Raw genomic sequence first — 19,155 nt, forward strand, 5'->3', positions numbered from 1 at the left:
CAGATTGTTACGGTTATTGAAGATTATTTCTTCACAGCATCCATAGTAGAGCGTGGGATTATTTGTGTCAGAACACAAATGGTATGATAGTTGATAGATAGATCTGGCTGGTGGTTGGGAATCAACAAATTAGAACTACTGAGAAAAGGAGGAAAAAAAATGCATCGTGAACTCCTGATAATAGTGTAAATCTGCACTACAAGGAACAGAGAAACAATCAATGCCTTGCTCGATCAAATCTTTTTGCTAAATATAAGTTTGAGAGAGAGAGGGGGGAAAAAAAGTGTGGAGTAAAAATTCTCAGCCTGGTGCTTCACAGGAAACAGTATTTCAGTGATGACAAGTCAGCATTCTTAAAATACTCTGCCCCAGGATGTGGAGTCTGGAACCAGACATGGATTGAGGAAGTGAAATCAGATTCCTCTTTAAACAGTTCCACAACGAAACTGCTTCGGCTCCAGATGTTGCGGCGGAGTGAAATTGCCGAGGAGCCAGATGTCTTTGCAGACCGGGAATGTCTAAGCGGGCTGGGAGAAGGCTCACCCTGGTTGGTGCAGTTGGCGCTCTTTTCGTCGCTGTTGTCGCCGCAGTCGTTGTCTCCGTCGCAGGTCCAGTACTCTGGGATGCAGCGGCCGCTGTTGCACTTGAACTGCACGCTGGAACAGGAGTGACTGCAGCCTGCTTCATCGCTGTTGTCTCCACAGTCATTATCTATACACAGTCAATAGACACAGCAGTTGAACTCATCCTTTACACTCCTAGTGGCTGTATATTTACAGCAGACACTCGGACTATCAAAAAAAATTTCAGATCATTATACTGTCGCTTCTTTGAGTGACATTATACTACTGAAACAAATGCTAGCTAGCTACAGATGTTAGCATTAATCTCAGCGCATTTATCTTGCTCGCCTACCATGGCGCGTTTATAAATCCACGATCAACAGTCTACAAATTAATACCACGGCATTTTACAACGTTTCTTTTGCTATTTATAAAGGTTACAAAGTTTATTAGCATGCAAGTGAAAGCTCCAGTGTGCTACCCATGATTCAGTTAGCAATAATTAGCTGCTACAATGTAATAACATATGGCGAGCTAGATAAGGGCCTGACACCTGTCCATCATCCCTGATGATGATTCATGATGATCCACGCTAATTAGAAAACACTGATGTGTGTAGCGCAGCAAGGGGTGGGATTCATAGCAAAAATCAATAACCACTACTGTTTTTCTTCCTCTGGTCATTTGCCAAATGATTAAAATGCCAGCACACTGAATCTACTTGTCTGCCAGCCAACTATTAATGATTATTATTATTATTATTATTATTATTATTATTAAGTAGCCTAGATAAGTTATAATCTTTTCACAAGCAGCCAGGGTTTGTAGTAAGGGTTTGTCCATCTGTGCTCCAGGGTGAAGTCTGTTGAACTTGGTTGCAAAAAAAATAAAAAAATCTCTCTAGATCCCAGGGAGTAATAAACAGCAATAAAAAGAAAAAAAGAATCCAATAAAACCGCATGGAGTAAATGAAAGTAGTGTGACACAGAAAGAATTTGGAACAAACAATTGGGGTCAAAGGTTCACTCACCGTTATCACAGCGCCAGTTAACGTTGATGCAGCGCCCGTTGGCACATGTGAACTGGGTTTGTGGGAAACATGTCGGGTAGGCTGCAGTCCAAGAGAGGGAGGGAGAGAGAGAGAGAGAGAGAGAGAGAGAGAGAGAAAGGATGTAGGAGAGAGAGGATGAGAGTACACAGCCTAAAGCCGTAATGCTCACTACGAACAGTAAGAAGCCCATTAATAGGAAGCAGGCAGTGCTGATTTTTCCATCAGGGAAGCTTTGTGATAATGATTATCTTGTGAATCATCACTTATTCATACATCATCTTTTAACTAGGAGTTATACTGTAAGATGAGATTTAAAAACTTCATATACAACCCTAACGATCACATAGGAGGTTTTCCGGTTCCCCAAGAAGCATTGACTCTTATTAAACTACACAGGTCATGTCAACTGATCAATTCATTGTAGGTAGCTAGATAATATTCAGCGCATGTGAAAAATTCACTGTCACTTACCACAGGAAGCCGGTTCGTCTGAGCGATCTCCGCAGTCGTCGTCCAGGTCACACGTCCAGGTTTTAGGAATACAGCGTCCACTGGCACACGCGTGCTGGTTAGGAGGACATGTACGAGCTGGAACAGAAACACAAAGACTGGTCAGTGCCCGGGCCTCGTCCCCATTCAGAAGAGTGAGCTTCGGTACTATTCCTCATTAGCCAGTTTGCTGTAATTTACATTCAGCCATAAACAGCTGATAGTATACACAATAAAATGAAACATGTCTGTGGGTTTGCCTTATTTGGGTACCGATGGTGCGTCTCGTACCTGAGCAGGTGGTGTTAGACTCGTCCTCGTTGTTGCCGCAGTCGTTATCTCCATCACAGAGCCAGCGCATGGGGATGCAGCGGTTGTTCTGGCACTTGAAGCGATCGGCAGGGCAAGTGTGCTGGTCTGATGGAGGGAGACGATATACTGTAAGTGCAACCTACTAGGATGAATGACTGCAAATGAATGAATGCAAAACTGTCCAGACGTTTTGATTCCTCGTTTAATCATAATGACCCAAAATAACAGTCGTATTAGGGCTGTGGAATATTATAATGTAAAGGTAGAATATTATGTTCAGAATTCTCTTTTCGTAGCTAGACTATGGCATCGCCAGCACAATATAACATGACTTAAGGTGCTGGACCACTATGAGCCACCAGAACAACTTCAGTGTGCCTTGGCATCAAGTCTCTGGAACTGAAATAAAGAAATGAACACCAATTTGTCCAAAAGATATTTGATCACTTGGCAGTTTGATCATGAAGGTGCCCTGTGGATGGGGGTGGAGGAATCTGTTAAGAGCCCAAGGCCGTCAGGATAGAAACATTTCATTAGAGGATAAAAGAATTTCAGAGTCTTGTTTTGCTTTAAGAGGGCATGACATTTGTTCCTGAAACCATGCAACCACCGTTTTTTGCAATAATTTGTCAATATAACATAATAAAGGTGTCACTGATTATCATTTTTGCCACATCCCCAATACAAATACAAAAATCTAATCAGGATTAGTTCTAATATGGATAAACATGTTTACGCTCATTATATTTATCAGGGATTTTCATTAAGTACCCATATGTGTAGACATTACCTCAGTTTGTAAATCTGATGCTTTTTCTTTTAAAATCCTGTCAATATAAAAGAAAAAACAACTCACGGCAGAGCTCTGGTGCCTCGTCACTGTTGTCCAAGCAGTCGTTGTCTCCGTCACACTTCCAGCGTTCCTGGATGCAGCGGTTGTTCTTGCAGGCGAACTCTCCAGGCTGGCACTGAGGCGGGGGGACGTAAGACGGGTTGGCTGTGGAGACAACAGTGTGGCATGAAGCTTTTGATACAACCAAAGCCTAATGGAGCCAATAAGAGCTTCTAAAGATTTAAATACAGAATACATAAAAGGCAACTCAAAATCTAAATAAAGCCCCTCTCTCCAATGCCACCCCCTCAAAATTCATACTCGTACTATTTAGAATAAAACACCTAAATGCTAGAGAAAGATTTATGAATGTACGGGGAGAGACGCCATCTTTTCTTGATGGGGTGGATGTTGGTAGGTGAAATTTCCATACCTCACCTTTAACTAGGATGGGGATCTCAATCATTTTGTTTCAAAAGACCCCTTTAAATTCCACAGACCCCCTGAGTATGCATACATTTTCTGAAGTTTTCACATAATATTTCTGAACTTTCCACTGATTGAAGACATTAGGGTGTTGCCATTGGTGCTTGGACCCCTAATAATCACTTGGATATGCTTCACAGGCCACTGGTGGCCCCAGACTGAACTACAAAACAAATTGTGTCTTAGCCCTACCTTTACAGGTCTTGTTGTCGAGGTCCAAAATCTGGTCATCTGCACAAGCGCAGGTACGACCTGCAGGTGTGAGCAAGCACAGACTGCTGCAGCCACCGTTGTTGGCTCTGCATGGATTATGGCCTGGAGCTGAAACACACAGATGCAGCAAAAACACACTTCAGACCACAACAGCTCAATTAATAACAACAATAAACAGACTCCATATTCCATTGTTGCTTCTTAAAAAATTCATATAGACAAAAAATAGAGTGATGGGTAGAGTGTACAGTTATAGAAACAGAATTCCCCCAAAATGAATTACTTTCCAATAACAGCATGACCTGACGTTTTATTCTTCTTATAGCGCAAAAATTAACCAACAGATCAAATTTTTGTAACTATTTTTAATTTCATTTGACATACTTTCACCGCTAACCTGGTAAAAGATCCACAGACAAGTTAGGTTCTGCAATCATACACGTTATAGCAGCTATAAACAGTCTGTCCCTCACTTGCCTCGTCTCATTTCTCTCTCTTGAAGACCAAAAATAGTCCTCTGATGACTAAAACTGACTTACAAAGAGAAGACACCTTATAGAAATAAACATCTAAGTGAAAGCTTCACCATATCAATGCTTTTATGTTTTTCTTTGTTAAACAGCACATTTTATATCCTTTAACTATTGGCCTTAGGTTTTGTTGTGTCTTTCAGGCAAGTCTCTGAGAACGAGTTACTATAGAGCGTATGATAACGTATTAGAATGAGTACATTAATATAACGCAGTGAATTGAATTACAGCTGGCACAACTGTCTAGAATTCATCAACACCTTCTGACCGATCTGAATCATAAATTCAAAGGTGTCATAGACTGATATTACAATTTTGTTCCAAGGAATTAATGATGAAATATTCTGTCTGTGTTTACGACTATGATTGTAGGTTCTGACACTGGACTGACACTTATTCTTCAGTTAAATCTTCCATGCAATCTAAATATACTTAAATGACCCAAGATGATCAGCTTTTCATATGGACGAGCTCAGTACTTTGCTGCTGCTGGGCATCGTAGGTGCGGATCTCGTAGATGGGCGGCCGCTCGCTCCTCAGCAGCGTCACCTTCTTCGTCGTCATATCCAGCTTGTAAATGCCTCCGATGCGGTACTCGTTCCAGAACAAGAAGTTCTTATAGTGGCAAAGGCCGAAGGGGTGGTTCAGCTCCTGCCCTTCGTACACCGTCTAGCCGATCAGAGGACAAAGCACCAGGATTATACTTACAAACTGAAGCTCAAGGTTCAACCCCAAACATCGAAACATCCAAAAGTTCTCACCCTGCGCTCAGAGGTGTTGAGCAGCACCATCTCGATGCGGTCGTAGTAAGCGTCCACCCAGTACAGCACGTTCTGCTCTATGTCCAGACTCAGGCCGTTGGGCCACAGCATGTTTTTGGAGGTGATGAGGATCCCGGAGTTAGAGCCGTCCATCCATGCCTTCCTTATGCTACCGCGGTTGGCGTCTCTCGAGTCTTCCTGCCAGTCGCTCCAGTACATCATCCTGAAACATAACACGTGCATCTGTACTACTGGTCCAGACAAGATTTCATTTCATATAAAATTATTACTGCTGTGCCAGTGAAAATTTGATTTATTTACATGGGGATATATAGTAATTTGTCATACATTGTATGGGTTGTTTAGACTAGTTGGCTAATACACTCAGGAGTTGCTGCTGTGGAGAGATGCCAAGTAACCGGCGGTAGTGGCAAAAATATCAAATCACATGGTCAAGAAATGCAGTAGAGAAAACCAATTATGCATCCAACCAAACACCTGACACTTTTATGCAAAAAATGATTTGTGTATGAAAGTCAATTCTCGTTTGATTTGTATAATGTTTTTAAGAAAGTAGCTTTAAAGAAATATATCAATTCAGGATACAAATGATAAATATACATGTATCAACGAGCAAACCAGAGGCGATAATAGCAAGGAAAAGCTCCCGGAGACGACGGGTGAAAGAAACCTTGAGAGGAAACAGACTCAAAAGGAAACCCACCCTCATTCGAGTGACACAGGAGAGCGTGATCATGAATAATTTCCCTTTTATAACAATGTCCTAGGAAATTCATTCTAGTTTGAATATTAATTCCATTTTGTTGAAGCCAATACAGTGAAATCTCCTAAGAATTGAAATTTTGCAAGAAATTTGCACGGCATACGAAGCATTTTCAGTGTACGAACAAACCGAACTGAACTGCTGGCTAAGTTGCAGGTAAGTCCAGGAATCGTTGAAAACCTTTGCGTCAGTGGAAAGCCAAGCGAATGAACTTATGAATTTATTATGAATTGAATGTGAATTTTACTATGAATTTTTATGAATTTAACTTTTTTTTTTTTTTTCCCCAGAGAAAGCTGTTTTGAAAGAGTCCACCCAAAATACCAACACAGCATGTGTTCAAAAGCTACATGATTTTTCACACTTTTTTGATGGGTGGTCTGTTATATTCTTAGCCCAAGCTTGGTGGCACGACTTCCTGTTAGGAACCTTGACATGGAATGCTCGTCTTGGGTCAGTTCTTACAGTTCTAAGCAGCCATACAGTTTACATACGCTTCGCATTGGTCATATTTTTGGGTGGCTGGAACAGATTATCTGCATTTACATTATTTCTTTCGTTTTGCAATACATATTTTCGCCTTAAGAATTCGCCTCCAGAACTAATTAAATTCGTATGCTTCCACTGTATCTGTTCAGTGATGGAGTCAACTGATGAGTGAAATCATTTTGAATCTTCTTTCTTATCCCTTTCATATGACTTTTATATTATGAAGCATAGAGGTGTGCACAGAACTGTTTTTTCACCTCATACCTTCCCACTTTTCGATCCCATTTGGATTCGTGGTTACTATTGGAACTCCTCCTAGATGCTGCTTTGGACTTTGCATCCTCATTGAACTATAAGAAAGGCTCGGTTGACAGATGTGAGCTTAAATGCTGCGTGCTTTTAGTTCCAGTAACAACTATTTCAGTCCAGAATGCATTTCAAGAACACTATTTAAAGGTGCACTCTTAAACAGTGTAATATTATACATAGAATTATTCTTTTGTGCATTTTTTGCCCGGCCTAAAAAACCTGACTGAAGCTGAAACTCTTTATAAAGAGTATGTCTGATAACTAAAGTGCAGTTTGATGCATTCTTCTTGTTTTTTTTTTTTTTTTAATCTGCATTTAACTGCACTAATGAAGCTGCCTAAAAATAGTGATGTCCTTCACCAGTTTTGTTCGTGAGCACGACGTAGATATGTATAGATTATGGAGCTTTTCTACCTCCTACTCGCCCCAACAATAGCATGCTCATGCTCCCTTTCAGTGGAAGAGCTCTTTTATCTACTTGTACAGATATCAGTCCATGGAGGATGTTACAATTAAAGCAAAGTAAAATGAAGCAAAATTGATGAAAATTAGTGCATATCTGAGCCACATCATGTGACATTATCCCATCCTGCATTCGGCCAAAGCCCTCTTCGATTCCTGTGCATCATAGAAAGTAATTACATGTGTGTCTTCACTGGTAGTAGTTTAAAAGAAGAATCCTGGAAAATTAAACACGTCCACAGCGAAATTCTGGAGGGACAGATGTATTCCCAGAATACTTTGTTTTCTATTATGCAATTTAATCTATAAACAGCTGCATGTAGATTTAAAAATCCATGCAGAGATTATAATTTCCTCTTACCCGTGCGCCGGGTCCACCACTATGGCACGGGGGTGAGTCATCTTGCCCTCAAGGAGAGTCTTGCGTGTCTGGGAGGCTTTCTCCAGCTTAGCCACACTGATGGTCTTCTCTGGTCCATCATCTGTCCAGTAAAGGTTCTGACCCATCCAGTCCACTGCTATGCCCTCGACAGTGTGGATTCCTACAAGGACACGGGTGTGAGCAGCATGAGTGATGGAATAACAGGGTCATTTTTCCAAGATAAAAATATATCTTTGAAATATAAACCAACTCAAATAAATAACCAAGTCTCAAAATGCGACTGGTGGAGCTTAAGTGTAAAAAGCCCTATATAAGACCACACCCTGAACGTCCAGTTAGTATAATACAGCGATAGAACTATCAATACAAACAATCTGGACTACTGAAGAAAAAAAGCCTCACCGCTCTTCACGATGATGTCCCGCTCAGTGCCGTCGATTTTCTGCCGGCCGATGGTGTAGGTGGTGGCGTCGCTGAAGTAGATGAACTCCGTCTCGGCATGGAAGTCCAAAGCCCTGGGGTTGTTCAGGTTCTCGATAGGAATGATGTGCTCGTCATATACGCGGGCGTGCAGGTCCATGCCTCGGATGACCCCAGGACGACCTTTCCCGTACACCAGGAAGAGCTCATGCTCTGGTTCTGAGAATGCAGAAAGGCAGTACAGTCGAATGGGTTGGTTAAACACTGCAGGACACTTCATAAACTGACGAAGGCAGCCATGTAGCAAAACTCAATTCTGGTCACATCAGTGTGCGAATCATATCCTTTTTATCTTAAGGTACCATTGTTATAGTTGTGAACGATTTGGCCTTGCAGATGAATGTACTGCTTTTAAAATGAAGCAACACAAAGAAACCTTATTACAATTTTTTTTTAAATGGAGACATGAAATCAAAGAAAAAAATACAAGAGAGAAAACACTATTGGTTTACTGCTAGTTTTCAATGGATGTATTTTTTTTTTTCCATTTGCACACAGTTCTAACTGGTAAAAATCTCAAATCTCACAACACACAATTCTCTCATTTTACTTAAACACAAATTGTCTTAATACTAATAAAATACAGATCCTAATAATCTTTTTTAATATTTTAAACCGCCATGGCTCTTTTAATTTCACTGAAGCAAGCAAGGGGGAAAGTGCATGCAAGTCTGAAATGAAGTGCTCTCTCACTCTCCGTGGCTGCTTGTGAATACCTTTGTGTGTGTGTGTGTGTGTGTGTGTGTGATTCACTTGTGCTTATTTTTAATGAGCATGCTTCTCAGGTTTGCCATTTCTCTATTAAAGGCTTTGTTTAGACACCACAGCCTGAGCTTTGAGAACTGGAAAAGATGTACCCAGCTGTTCAAGAGCTCTTAAAAAAAAAAGAAAAAAAAAAGAAAAAGCAATGAATGAGTTTTTATCAGTTGAAGGAGTTACTGTGGCAACCTGGTTAACATTAATAGAGCACAGGCTTGTAAACTTAAAGTCTGTTACGAAGCACTGAGAATGGAGACTCCTTCCATAAACGTTAAATAAACAAACAGTCAATTATAAATTTTGTATAATTGAATTATGCCACAATGTCACGTATTTCTGCAACATGAGGTGAATGGTTGCATCTTTTAAACTACTCAAATCAATAAAAGATTTTAACAAAATAATACTCACAAGAGCCATGGATGAGAAAAGGAAAAGTCCATAACAAAATAGCAATCAACCCCAGATCAATTCATCAGGACGCCCCAGAGTGATCTGATCTAGCTCAGAAATTTTCCCGTATATATGTACTATAAGTCTGTGGATCTGCCCCTCCCATATTTCTGAAGTTTGTGCCTGAAGAATTTCCCATTATGATAAGATTTTGGCTTTTTTTGAATTCCCATTATTTCCTATTTTCACCTCTTTTTAATGGCCCTTATTTATTTCATCTGCTCATCGAATTTCCCTTATTTTCATCCTCACTTCGTCCAGCATGTTAATACCCTCCAAGGTCTCCACTCAGTATTCTCTATTCATCCGACCCAATTATGCACAATTACATTTTCTATGATTTCCCACAGAAAAGTAGTCAAGATTGCTCTCCAAGCTTCTGTCCAATCAGGTGCGAGAATCGAAAGGTGCATGTAATAAAAAAATAAAAAATAAATAAATTATTTGAGCTAAGCAGAGCAGCGTGCACTCACTCTTGCAGGATTTGCCGTCACTGCCCAGGCTGAAGCCAGAGCGGCAGCGGCACGTGCGGATCTTGTGGCTGTTGGCGAGCAGGCAGATATCGGAACATCCTCCGGGTTTGCCGAACTGATCGGGAGCGCAGGCGTGACTGCGAACTGTGGAGGGTAGACAAGGAAGTATTTCAACCATCAACTCACAGACATGCCTAAAAATGCGTAATGCTATCAAAGCGGCCGGAGAACGTTCCAGAAAGATTTCCAACAAGAGCACACACTGCTTCTCCCTTCATGATGCATAGATACACCTAGTGAATTTTATTAACAAATGGCAAATCTTTTCAGTTTTAACAGCAAGAAACTAATCTGTGGTCAAGTGGAATACTAGTTGCATCGCCCACTGATAAATGTTATTACTATGGCAACCAGCCATAGACTTCACAGTACAGCGACTGGTGACATGCAGAGATAAAATCACTGTATGTGTGAACATTGCTTCAAGTTTAAGCTTCCATTCATCAAACATGGAAGTCATTCAGCTTTCCAGGACGCACACTGAACTTCTGTCTTACTTCCTGAAACCTGTGTTAGCTTTAAAAAAAAAAAGGTTTCACTGGGGAACACTTCAGTGTAATTTAGCCTACGTCAGAATGTTAATTATTCTGGAAATACAGACTAGCTTTGGCCTGCTTACATGAGTAAGGGTTCAGTTCAAGGCTCTGTACCTGCAGGCTGGCGTCTCTGGTGGTACACATGCAGGGCTCCACCTTTATCCACCCGCGTCACCACCTGGAAGTCGGAGCTGTTGAAGCGGTTGACGCGGATGACGCTGGTCTTGGGCTGCATGTTCCCGTTGTCCGAGTTGGTGGCATACAGATAGTTCTCAAACACGGTCAGACTGTACAGGTGTTCAATCTGTCAGGAGGCACAAGAGACACGGTAAACAAATAAACCTTCATAGACTCTCTTTAAATAAAAGGATCGTTCAAATAAATGAAGGTAATTGCCCCTGTGGTTTTGTCTGTGCCTTGCGGAGGGTTATGGATTATAGCAATAATGTTTTTGGCTTACATGCTCATTTTGGAAATCTTTGGCAACACGTTCAGAAAATGTCAAAAGTTGTGATGCATAACAATGTTTTTAAAACAACATTATGCAACCCTTGGCACCGTTTAAAGGCAAAATTTCAGAAATAAATCTGTCAGGATTGCCTGATAACAGACTAATAGAGCTGTATTTCAACATCAGGGGCAAAAAAAAAAAAGGCTTCCTTTAGAGTGAGCACATATAAAAATATTCATTTTTTCCCCTCTACACTGGGACAAGACACAGAAATAGAAATCCAGCATGCGCTCAACTCGCTAATGGAAGTCGAAGGGCAGTTGTTATTTTGGTTGAACAGTTTTTTAAAATCAATTCTTCAGTTAAAATAAAAGCTCCAAATCTGCATGTCTGAAAAGACTATTATAATGGGAAGAATTTGTGGTTATGAGTCACATATATAACAGAGCTGATCAGGCATGAAACACGGAAAACCATGAGCGTGACAACCGCAGTAACCCGGGATTAGCAGCTGCGTGTTTCGAGGCTTATTCAGCAGATTTGTCATCACTAGCTACAGCAGCAACTTTTACCAGAACGTTCCAGTCAAACGCAACATTGCCGAACTACATCACAGTTCTCTAAAGGTGGAAAAAAATGTGTTAATCACAGCAAACATTATGCACTGTTTGCCTTTTTTTCTGACTGCACAAATAAAAAAAAAAAAAAATCAGCGGTGTCTCTCACATGACACTGTGACGGCAATTGCTTCACTGACTGTGTGTGTGTTGTGTGACAGAGGGGATGTCAAACTGCACGCACTTTAGACTTGTGTGTGTGTGAGAATGTGTACTGTGTAAAGTCTGCTTGGACCATAAACATTGCTGTTACCGAAGTGTTGAATTAGAAATAAACTTGCGGTGTTTATTTTTCAAACAATGCCTTATGTAGGTGTGGGCGTAGTTGTGTGTGTGTCTATGAGAGAAAGAACCCAGACTTCCTCTCACCAGCAGCCCTTGAATGATAGTGTGTCGGTTCTTGCCCTCGTAGTCCACCACTTCTATGTAGTCCAGGTAAGCGTCGGCCCAGTACACCAGCCTGCTGACCAGGTCCAGCGTGATACCGTGAGGGAAGACGATCTTACTGTCCACCAGCTTGGTGCGATTCTGCCCATCCATGTCACAGCGCTCCACTTTGGGGATCTGCCCATAGTCAGTGAAGAACATCTTCCTGCGGACAAGGAACAAAAAGGAGACTTCAGGCCGCTACGGACTTGCCGATTTTCCACAAACACTGAATGGAATTCCAGTGTAGACTAAACAAAAACAAGAACCAACTGCACCATTAAGCAGTAATGCATGAAAGCTGCATAACTGTGTTGCATGACAAACACCTGCTCTTCTTCTAGTCCTATTTAATATGCATGTTAGAGGATGCACAAAAGATTTCAAAACAGGCTACACGCATATACATGTACAGAAGAACCATATACTGGTCTTAGCTCAGGTTACAGAAATATGGTAAAGGTGCTGACCGGACTGAACAAAAAAATAATTATCCAAGCCCCACCCACTAGACTTCTTCCACAATCACACAACAGAAGAGAATGAAGGCAAACAAATACTTAATTTAAACATGTGAAGCTAGCTACCTCATTTACCTCCTTCTCCTCATGCTAGGTAAACATAGTACCGCTACAAAGATGTTCTCTGCCCTCTTCCACATACACAGTCTCATGGACACCCACAACTGATTAGTGTCTGATTGACAGGCAAGAGAAACTAATGCCTCCCCTCACACACAGAGAGGAAAGACTATTATGCTCTCATTGTCTCACCATCTCAAGTCATGGACGGCTTTGCATCAGCAGCATAAAATCAAATACTTTGTTAAGACCGGCACATGGGATAGCAGTTTAGATTGTTACTTAATTGGAATTAAATGCCAAGTGGATTTATTATCCTAAATGTCAAGTGATTATCAAGATTGTCAAGTGATTGATTATCTAAGGAATTGGTGTACAAAACAAATTATGGAAGAGATTAATTGAGGAAGTGCTGCTGGAGCTGAAGTCTTATGTTCTCATTGGCTGTCGCTCAGCTCTTCAAATTTTTATGTAAATAATTCTGAATCTGCTTTAAACTAAACTACAGCCCAGCATTTTGTTCAAATCTCTGATTGAACTTAAGAGCATGGATGATGTGCACAAACACTGATGTGTCTCCAATTTGGAGTTTAGAAAACTCTAATCTGCCTGGGTCATACTCAGTACATAAAACCATTCTAGCTTGTTGCTGACCATAATGAACTTTGAAAGAGGAGTGACACCAAAAGAAAAGGGAAGTGATGGTATAAATTACTCAATAACAATAATCCTAGCATAATTCATGTATGTGTGCAAGAGTGCATGGCAGAAATGCAACCCACACCACTTAATTCTACATGAGAGCAGAGCTTTATACCAGTGAAGCCCTGGTGGACCTGAAACTCTGGTGTTTGAGTCCTACATGAGGCCATTTGGTGATTTTTCTAGTCAAAATGGATTCAACTCATCTGGCCAAACCAGGTGTGGTAGAAAAAGAAAAAAAAAAACCCACACCAAACTGTGCATCTTGACAGATGGTAGAAGAGAGACTTACCCCATGGTTGGGTCAAGCACAATGCCTTTGGGGTTGTAAAGCTCCAGATCCAGCAAGATGACGCAAGTGGCACCATCTTTGGTGCACACAAAGATGCGCTCGTCCACGTCGTCCACGAAGTAGAAGTTTCCAGTCAGCCAGTCGATAGCCATCTGCTCCACATCTAGGAGAAGAAGCGAAGGATGCTATTTTAGCCATTTTGTTGGTTCAACTTCTAATAGACCTTATTACAAATCTGGATGCAGACTTTGATCCCTAACGGGCAAGCCAGAGACCATGGCCTCTGAGCAGGACCAGACCGAAAAGGAAACCCATGAACTTCCGGGTGACTCCAGAGCGTGAGACTACAGATCATCTACAGTTGTAGCAGAGTGTGCTGAAAGGAAGTTCAGTATGAGCATATTGTTACTAAGAGTCCAGGATGAGCACGGGACAATCTTTACGATTACAGCAACAGTTCTAACAGTATCATGGTGAGATTATTTACTGAAGCAATGGTGAGTCATGGGTATAAACTGTTATCATCCTATGTTTCTGGAAATGTTTCACTCTGATTATAGGTAAGACTGATGAATAAAGAAAGCACGTGGAGAAATGGTATGAGGCTTGAGGAGAAGCCTGCTGGTTCGGTTCACACGCTAAATATCAGCACATTCCTCATTTGACAACAAGGAACAGCCTGCTAGCAAGAAGGTGAGGAGGCAAGGACATGCATGTCTGGGAGATTTAATGAGAAAAGAATGCTGTGTGGTATTGGTGACTTGAATAGACCATAGACACAAGCTCATGCCCTGAGGGAAGCACGGAAAACCATTAACCCTTAACACAGATGCATGAAGACAGAGGCATGAACACATATGCACACGCTCAGGCCCTCCTGCTCATGCCAGATTCCCCTGCTTCGTTTCATCTAAGTATAGACAAAAGATCAGAGTTACAGTAATTATCTTACTACAAAGCAATGAAGCTGCAGTTTTATTCCCTGAGCTCATTTTGTTAATTACTGAGTATGCATGCATGTCCATGTACTTGTGTGTGTGTGTGTTTGTGAGAGCATGAATCTGTGAGTACATGTGCCAAACACTGACTCACTGTCACAAGACTATTATTCACTCTATACGTGGCAGTCAGATGCATACACGCAAATAGAAATGGTAGCAGAGTCAAGTACAAACAATACAGCATCGGATTAGTAGCAGGCTTGTCATCACTATAGTTAGTTTTGTCTTTCTGGACCAGTGTGTGAGAACGGGACCTTATATATGATCCAAACATGATCAACAAAGACTACAGAGACCCTGCTGCCCATAAAGACACCCCCCAGTTCTGGGAAGTGCTCTGAAACACCAATAAAGTCCGTAGTGTGTATTTCTCTCTGTTACTCCCTCACTGGGACAATCGAGGCCTTTCTGTGGGGGTCCTTCCAGATCCCAGCTGTGTGGGGCAGGCCCTAGTGTGGTCCAAGCTGCCTGCTGTTTTAATGGCCGCCAGTGTGGTTCCTTCTGAAAGAGACTCGATACGCTCTTCTCTTCACATTATTCAAACGAAAGCCCAAAGCTACAAGTGTTCAAAGATGCATTGCATACTTGCTCTTCCCATTGCAAACTTCAAATCAAGGCCCCTAAATTACAATGCTTCAAAGAGGCCTTGATATACTTTAGTGATCTGGGGTACAGTTAGGAGTGCCAAGTTGGGCTTTAGAATGTATGGCTCCAGAAAAAAAACCTTTTGCACAGACAATGCAAAAGACCACCAGAGGAGATGCATGGTAAGAGAAGGACTACACTTCCACCCCCTCCATGATCTGCCAAGCAGCTTGAAAATAGGGTGGAACCACAGGCCTTGCTAAGATTTTTTTTTTTTAGAGCCTTCCATGAATGAGGTTGAGCAGTCATTTGTTACATAATGTACAGTATTCAGAACGGTTTGGTCCAGAGGTGGCAGTAAAAAACCCCAATATGTAGAGCTGCAATGGATGAGTTAGGTCTTCATACAAAGTAAGAGTTCACTGCCTGGTAGGAATAATTCTAGTTAAAATTTGCTCTCAGGGACACCAAATTTGCTTTCAGAGAATATTTTTTGTAACTTTCCCTTAAGCATCTCAAACCACAGACTCACTTTTTGCCTCCCTCCTTTACCCCCTTTTAATTTCCACAAACCAGAGACTTGTTGAGAGATAACCACAGCCACCCCCTGTGTCTCTGCTTAAGTCTTCTCTCCATGTGCTGCTTCCTCACAGCTACTTGAATGAAAAACTTTCACTTTTTACTCTCTAGCAAAAGCTGCACAGTTAACATTTTATTAGGAACTTCGACCTCAAGGGGTTTCAAAAAATTTAGTAAAATGTCCTGACTTTCTCAGAGAATGGACAAGCCTACACACATTTCTCATTTAATCCTGGCCCTTTCACCACACAAAGTGGAAGATGGGGAAGCTGTTGTGAAACAGCAAGCATTGCAAGAACATCTGTGATTACTCAGGGGCTAACAGGAAAAGCACAAGGCTGGTGAAGGGAGTGGAGGCCTCTCAGGAGGGAAAATGAGCTCAAAACAGTCAGTGAAAGTGAGCAATGAATCGCTCGTGTATCTTGTAATGATGAACTTGTAATTTCCAAATTACCATTCACCTAGCCTAAGCTAGCCAAGTGGCAATGACCGAGTGTAACTGGAGCGTAAAAGACACATTCTAAAGCAGCAGTTGGGAAAAGGTTCTTAAAAGATAAATGGTATCAATAACACAGAGAGGATGGTGGGGGTAGCAGTGAGGACATGAGCCACACAAAGGGAAATAAAGGCTCGAGTGTGTGCGGCCAGAGACACGCTGCCCACTGCTCCATGAATGAACGGCTCTCTTTAATCCCACACCACTTAAACAGATTCTCAGACACACACAAGCGCATCAGATAACGGACACTAGACTAGACTAGAAACCTGGCAAGTCCTGAAGACTATGGTTCACATGGGGCTACCTAAAAAATTATAATGTGCATGCTGATGATGACAAATCCAGTTCCTCGGCTAAAAGGCCAAGGTGACTTTTGAGAAAATGCATGCCTCTCCTAAGGAATACTAACTGCAGGTCTTGGGTCCTGAATGCATAAATGTATATCCAGAACACGTTTGCTTTAACGGCTAAGGTAGTTCTGATTTTTCTACATTCCTCCCTTCAAGAAGCCAATCTTATCCTGCTATCCTGAAGGACAAGGCAGAAATCCAACAGGGGGCTGATTGTTAAAGTATATGCATGCGTTGCTGGGGTAGCTAGACAAAGTACCAGATGCATTCCGGTAAGTAGAAACATGAATCATGCTATGACCAGCTAAATGCAACCAGCAGCTTGCAAACTTTTTACCATTGCCAAAATCTGTAAAAAGAAAAAAAAAGGAGCATTCACAAGCCAGTACGAGATGCCTTCTGCAATTGCGGACAATGAGGTCTCGTGTTAAAATGGTAGCACATGACACTTAGACATGACTAAGACCAATGGTTCCTACAACACTTCTATCACGGTGCACTGCATTCGCTTTAAAAGGCTGAAAGGACAGCGCTAGTTTGTGTCTGTCGGCCTTCTTTTTTGTCATGTTTATTTTCACAGATGAGCCTGGTCATGAGGGCACATCTGGACTGCTCATCTGCTCAGCATGCAGCCATTATAAATCCCCTGCTCCGTGTAAAATTGGAAATCTCTGGCTAGTCAACAGAACGTCCATTCGGCCTTTCCATTCTGTGCCTTTAGGCTGAGTTCTGGCATGACCCAAATGACAAGCTTTCTCTGCTACACGTTTGTCCTTTTCCAGGTAAATGACCCCATGTCACTCACCAAAGACCTCCTGGTATTTTGCAACCCCGGTTCATGGAGTCACTACGAATCTCGCAGCAATAACATCTGCCTTAATAGTCTAACGTAAACTTGGGAACAGAGGTTGAAGATTTATGGCCCCAGTTGTGAGTGGGAGCAGAAGTTCATGTCTGGAATTCCTTTAGTACAAGAAAACATCTGATACCCTCTCATAAAGTAGGCAATTCATCTCACAATTAAAAATCTCACAAGATGCATGATTCACAGAATCTGGTGTTAAGTAACCGAACAAAATACTGTTCATATCACTGCAGTGAATCATGCCTTATGGTATGCCTGGCATACCGCAATAACACGTAACATCTGGTGCAAGAATGAGCCACCACAGAGCTGGTGAATTTTCCAAAGTCACACTTCAGTGCTTCATTAAAACGAATCAATTTGCCCAAAAGCCCGCACATCTGACTCCACAAGCCTCCAGAGAGAGTTCCTCTAAAGGAGGGAGGAACATCAAACCCTCTCAAATCTGCTCCAGAAACACAGCTGAGAAGCGTCAGTGGATCTGTAGCTTAAAGCTTAAAACGGGCTTAGCTGAGCCTGGCTGGAACTCCAAGACATTCCAAAACCCCCCAAGCAAGATGTAGTCTTTTTCTCATTGATCTGCATTCTTGTGTGCTGGGATAGACAGCTGAAGCTCTGCAAAGCTTGGGAGGCTGAGTCATGGAAAGTAAGACCTGCTGTGAATACGCCGGGACAATCAAGCCAGAAATCACGCAAACTCCTTTATGTGATCAAGAAAGACAGAGTAGATGTTTTTTTTTTTGCTTTTAAATCAAACAAGAGCTCGGCAACAGGGAGATTGAAATGGAAAAAAGGAAGAAGGGTATGAGTCATCGTTTTCTATTGTCCATCTGTGGGTCACAATGAAAAGAGAAGGTCTAGCCTTTGAAAGTCCATCCCATCATCCAGATTTAAATCTTGCAAAGTACACCATCGGATCAAACCCAGGACTCGAACAATACTAAAGCAAAACCGATCACTGTATGAAAAAACCTGCTGTAGTTTAAACATGGCCATCATGGCTTCTGTTGCTGATCTGCTGCTACGGCCTTAATTATTTAGCAGCTGATCAAGAAAGCGAAGAGTTCTCACAGACACGGCTCAAAGACAACAAAGTATAAAGACATTTCAACAGCGTTTACTTGCTGCTTAAAACCAGATCGCTCATCTGTTCATAGTCATTGGCGTTTGTCGAAAATCGTAAAATAGACCCCTACTATGAAACAAAACATAACCTCGTCAAACTGATGTTTGTTATTTAAAGCTATGAAGTAATCATTAATGTTTAGACATCAAAATGAGGTGATTCTTGGCAGCACTCGGTCAAGATCGTTGCTTACTTAGACGTTTGAAGCTGTGTGTATGTAGCAGGACCTTATTAAAATATCCTCTCAACAGGATAAGAGCCAAGGCAGCTACTTGGTTCTGAACATATGGAAGATATTCATCCTCTACAGCTCTGAATGGAAGCTGATGGAAGCCAGGCATGGCGATGTGTGGAATGCTGTAAATGCAGTATTTAGGGACTGAGAAAAGTTGAATGCGGTCCTAGATTATCCCAGCATGAATCTCTGGTTTCTCTCTGCATTTCTTAGCACTTGCCATCTGTGGATAAAGGGACCTGATACAAAAAAAAAAAACAACCCTCCAGTTATAAATGCTTTGACCATCAGACACGAACAAAAACCATGTTCCATTATAACTGTGAATAGATATTATTTATTTATTCTTTCAGTCATCTTGGCTGCGAGGTCAGGATCGCTGTGGATCCGGAGTGCGTCTGATTTTTTGGACGTCTCACGGG

At 41.7% G+C, this 19,155-nt stretch overlaps 1 protein-coding gene across 2 annotated transcripts in view; it reads right to left on the reverse strand.

Moving 5' to 3' along the window:
- The window catches only part of lrp1ab (low density lipoprotein receptor-related protein 1Ab), a 130,665-nt gene that overhangs the window by 58,666 nt on the left and 52,844 nt on the right, over nt 1-19,155 (reverse strand). For both annotated transcript variants that reach the window (XM_058410521.1, XM_058410522.1), the window contains exons 7-20: nt 13,494-13,656; nt 11,862-12,084; nt 10,539-10,728; nt 9,829-9,972; nt 8,066-8,302; nt 7,643-7,823; nt 5,238-5,460; nt 4,956-5,145; nt 3,926-4,054; nt 3,272-3,412; nt 2,395-2,520; nt 2,086-2,202; nt 1,594-1,674; nt 544-711 (exon numbers count right to left, since the gene is read on the reverse strand). In XM_058410521.1, coding sequence (XP_058266504.1) covers nt 544-711; nt 1,594-1,674; nt 2,086-2,202; nt 2,395-2,520; nt 3,272-3,412; nt 3,926-4,054; nt 4,956-5,145; nt 5,238-5,460; nt 7,643-7,823; nt 8,066-8,302; nt 9,829-9,972; nt 10,539-10,728; nt 11,862-12,084; nt 13,494-13,656 — 2,313 coding nt within the window. The remainder of the gene's footprint in view (nt 1-543; nt 712-1,593; nt 1,675-2,085; nt 2,203-2,394; nt 2,521-3,271; nt 3,413-3,925; nt 4,055-4,955; nt 5,146-5,237; nt 5,461-7,642; nt 7,824-8,065; nt 8,303-9,828; nt 9,973-10,538; nt 10,729-11,861; nt 12,085-13,493; nt 13,657-19,155) is intronic.

This window comes from Hemibagrus wyckioides, linkage group LG15 (genome assembly GCF_019097595.1).
Source record: "Hemibagrus wyckioides isolate EC202008001 linkage group LG15, SWU_Hwy_1.0, whole genome shotgun sequence".
Taxonomy (NCBI): domain Eukaryota; kingdom Metazoa; phylum Chordata; class Actinopteri; order Siluriformes; family Bagridae; genus Hemibagrus; species Hemibagrus wyckioides.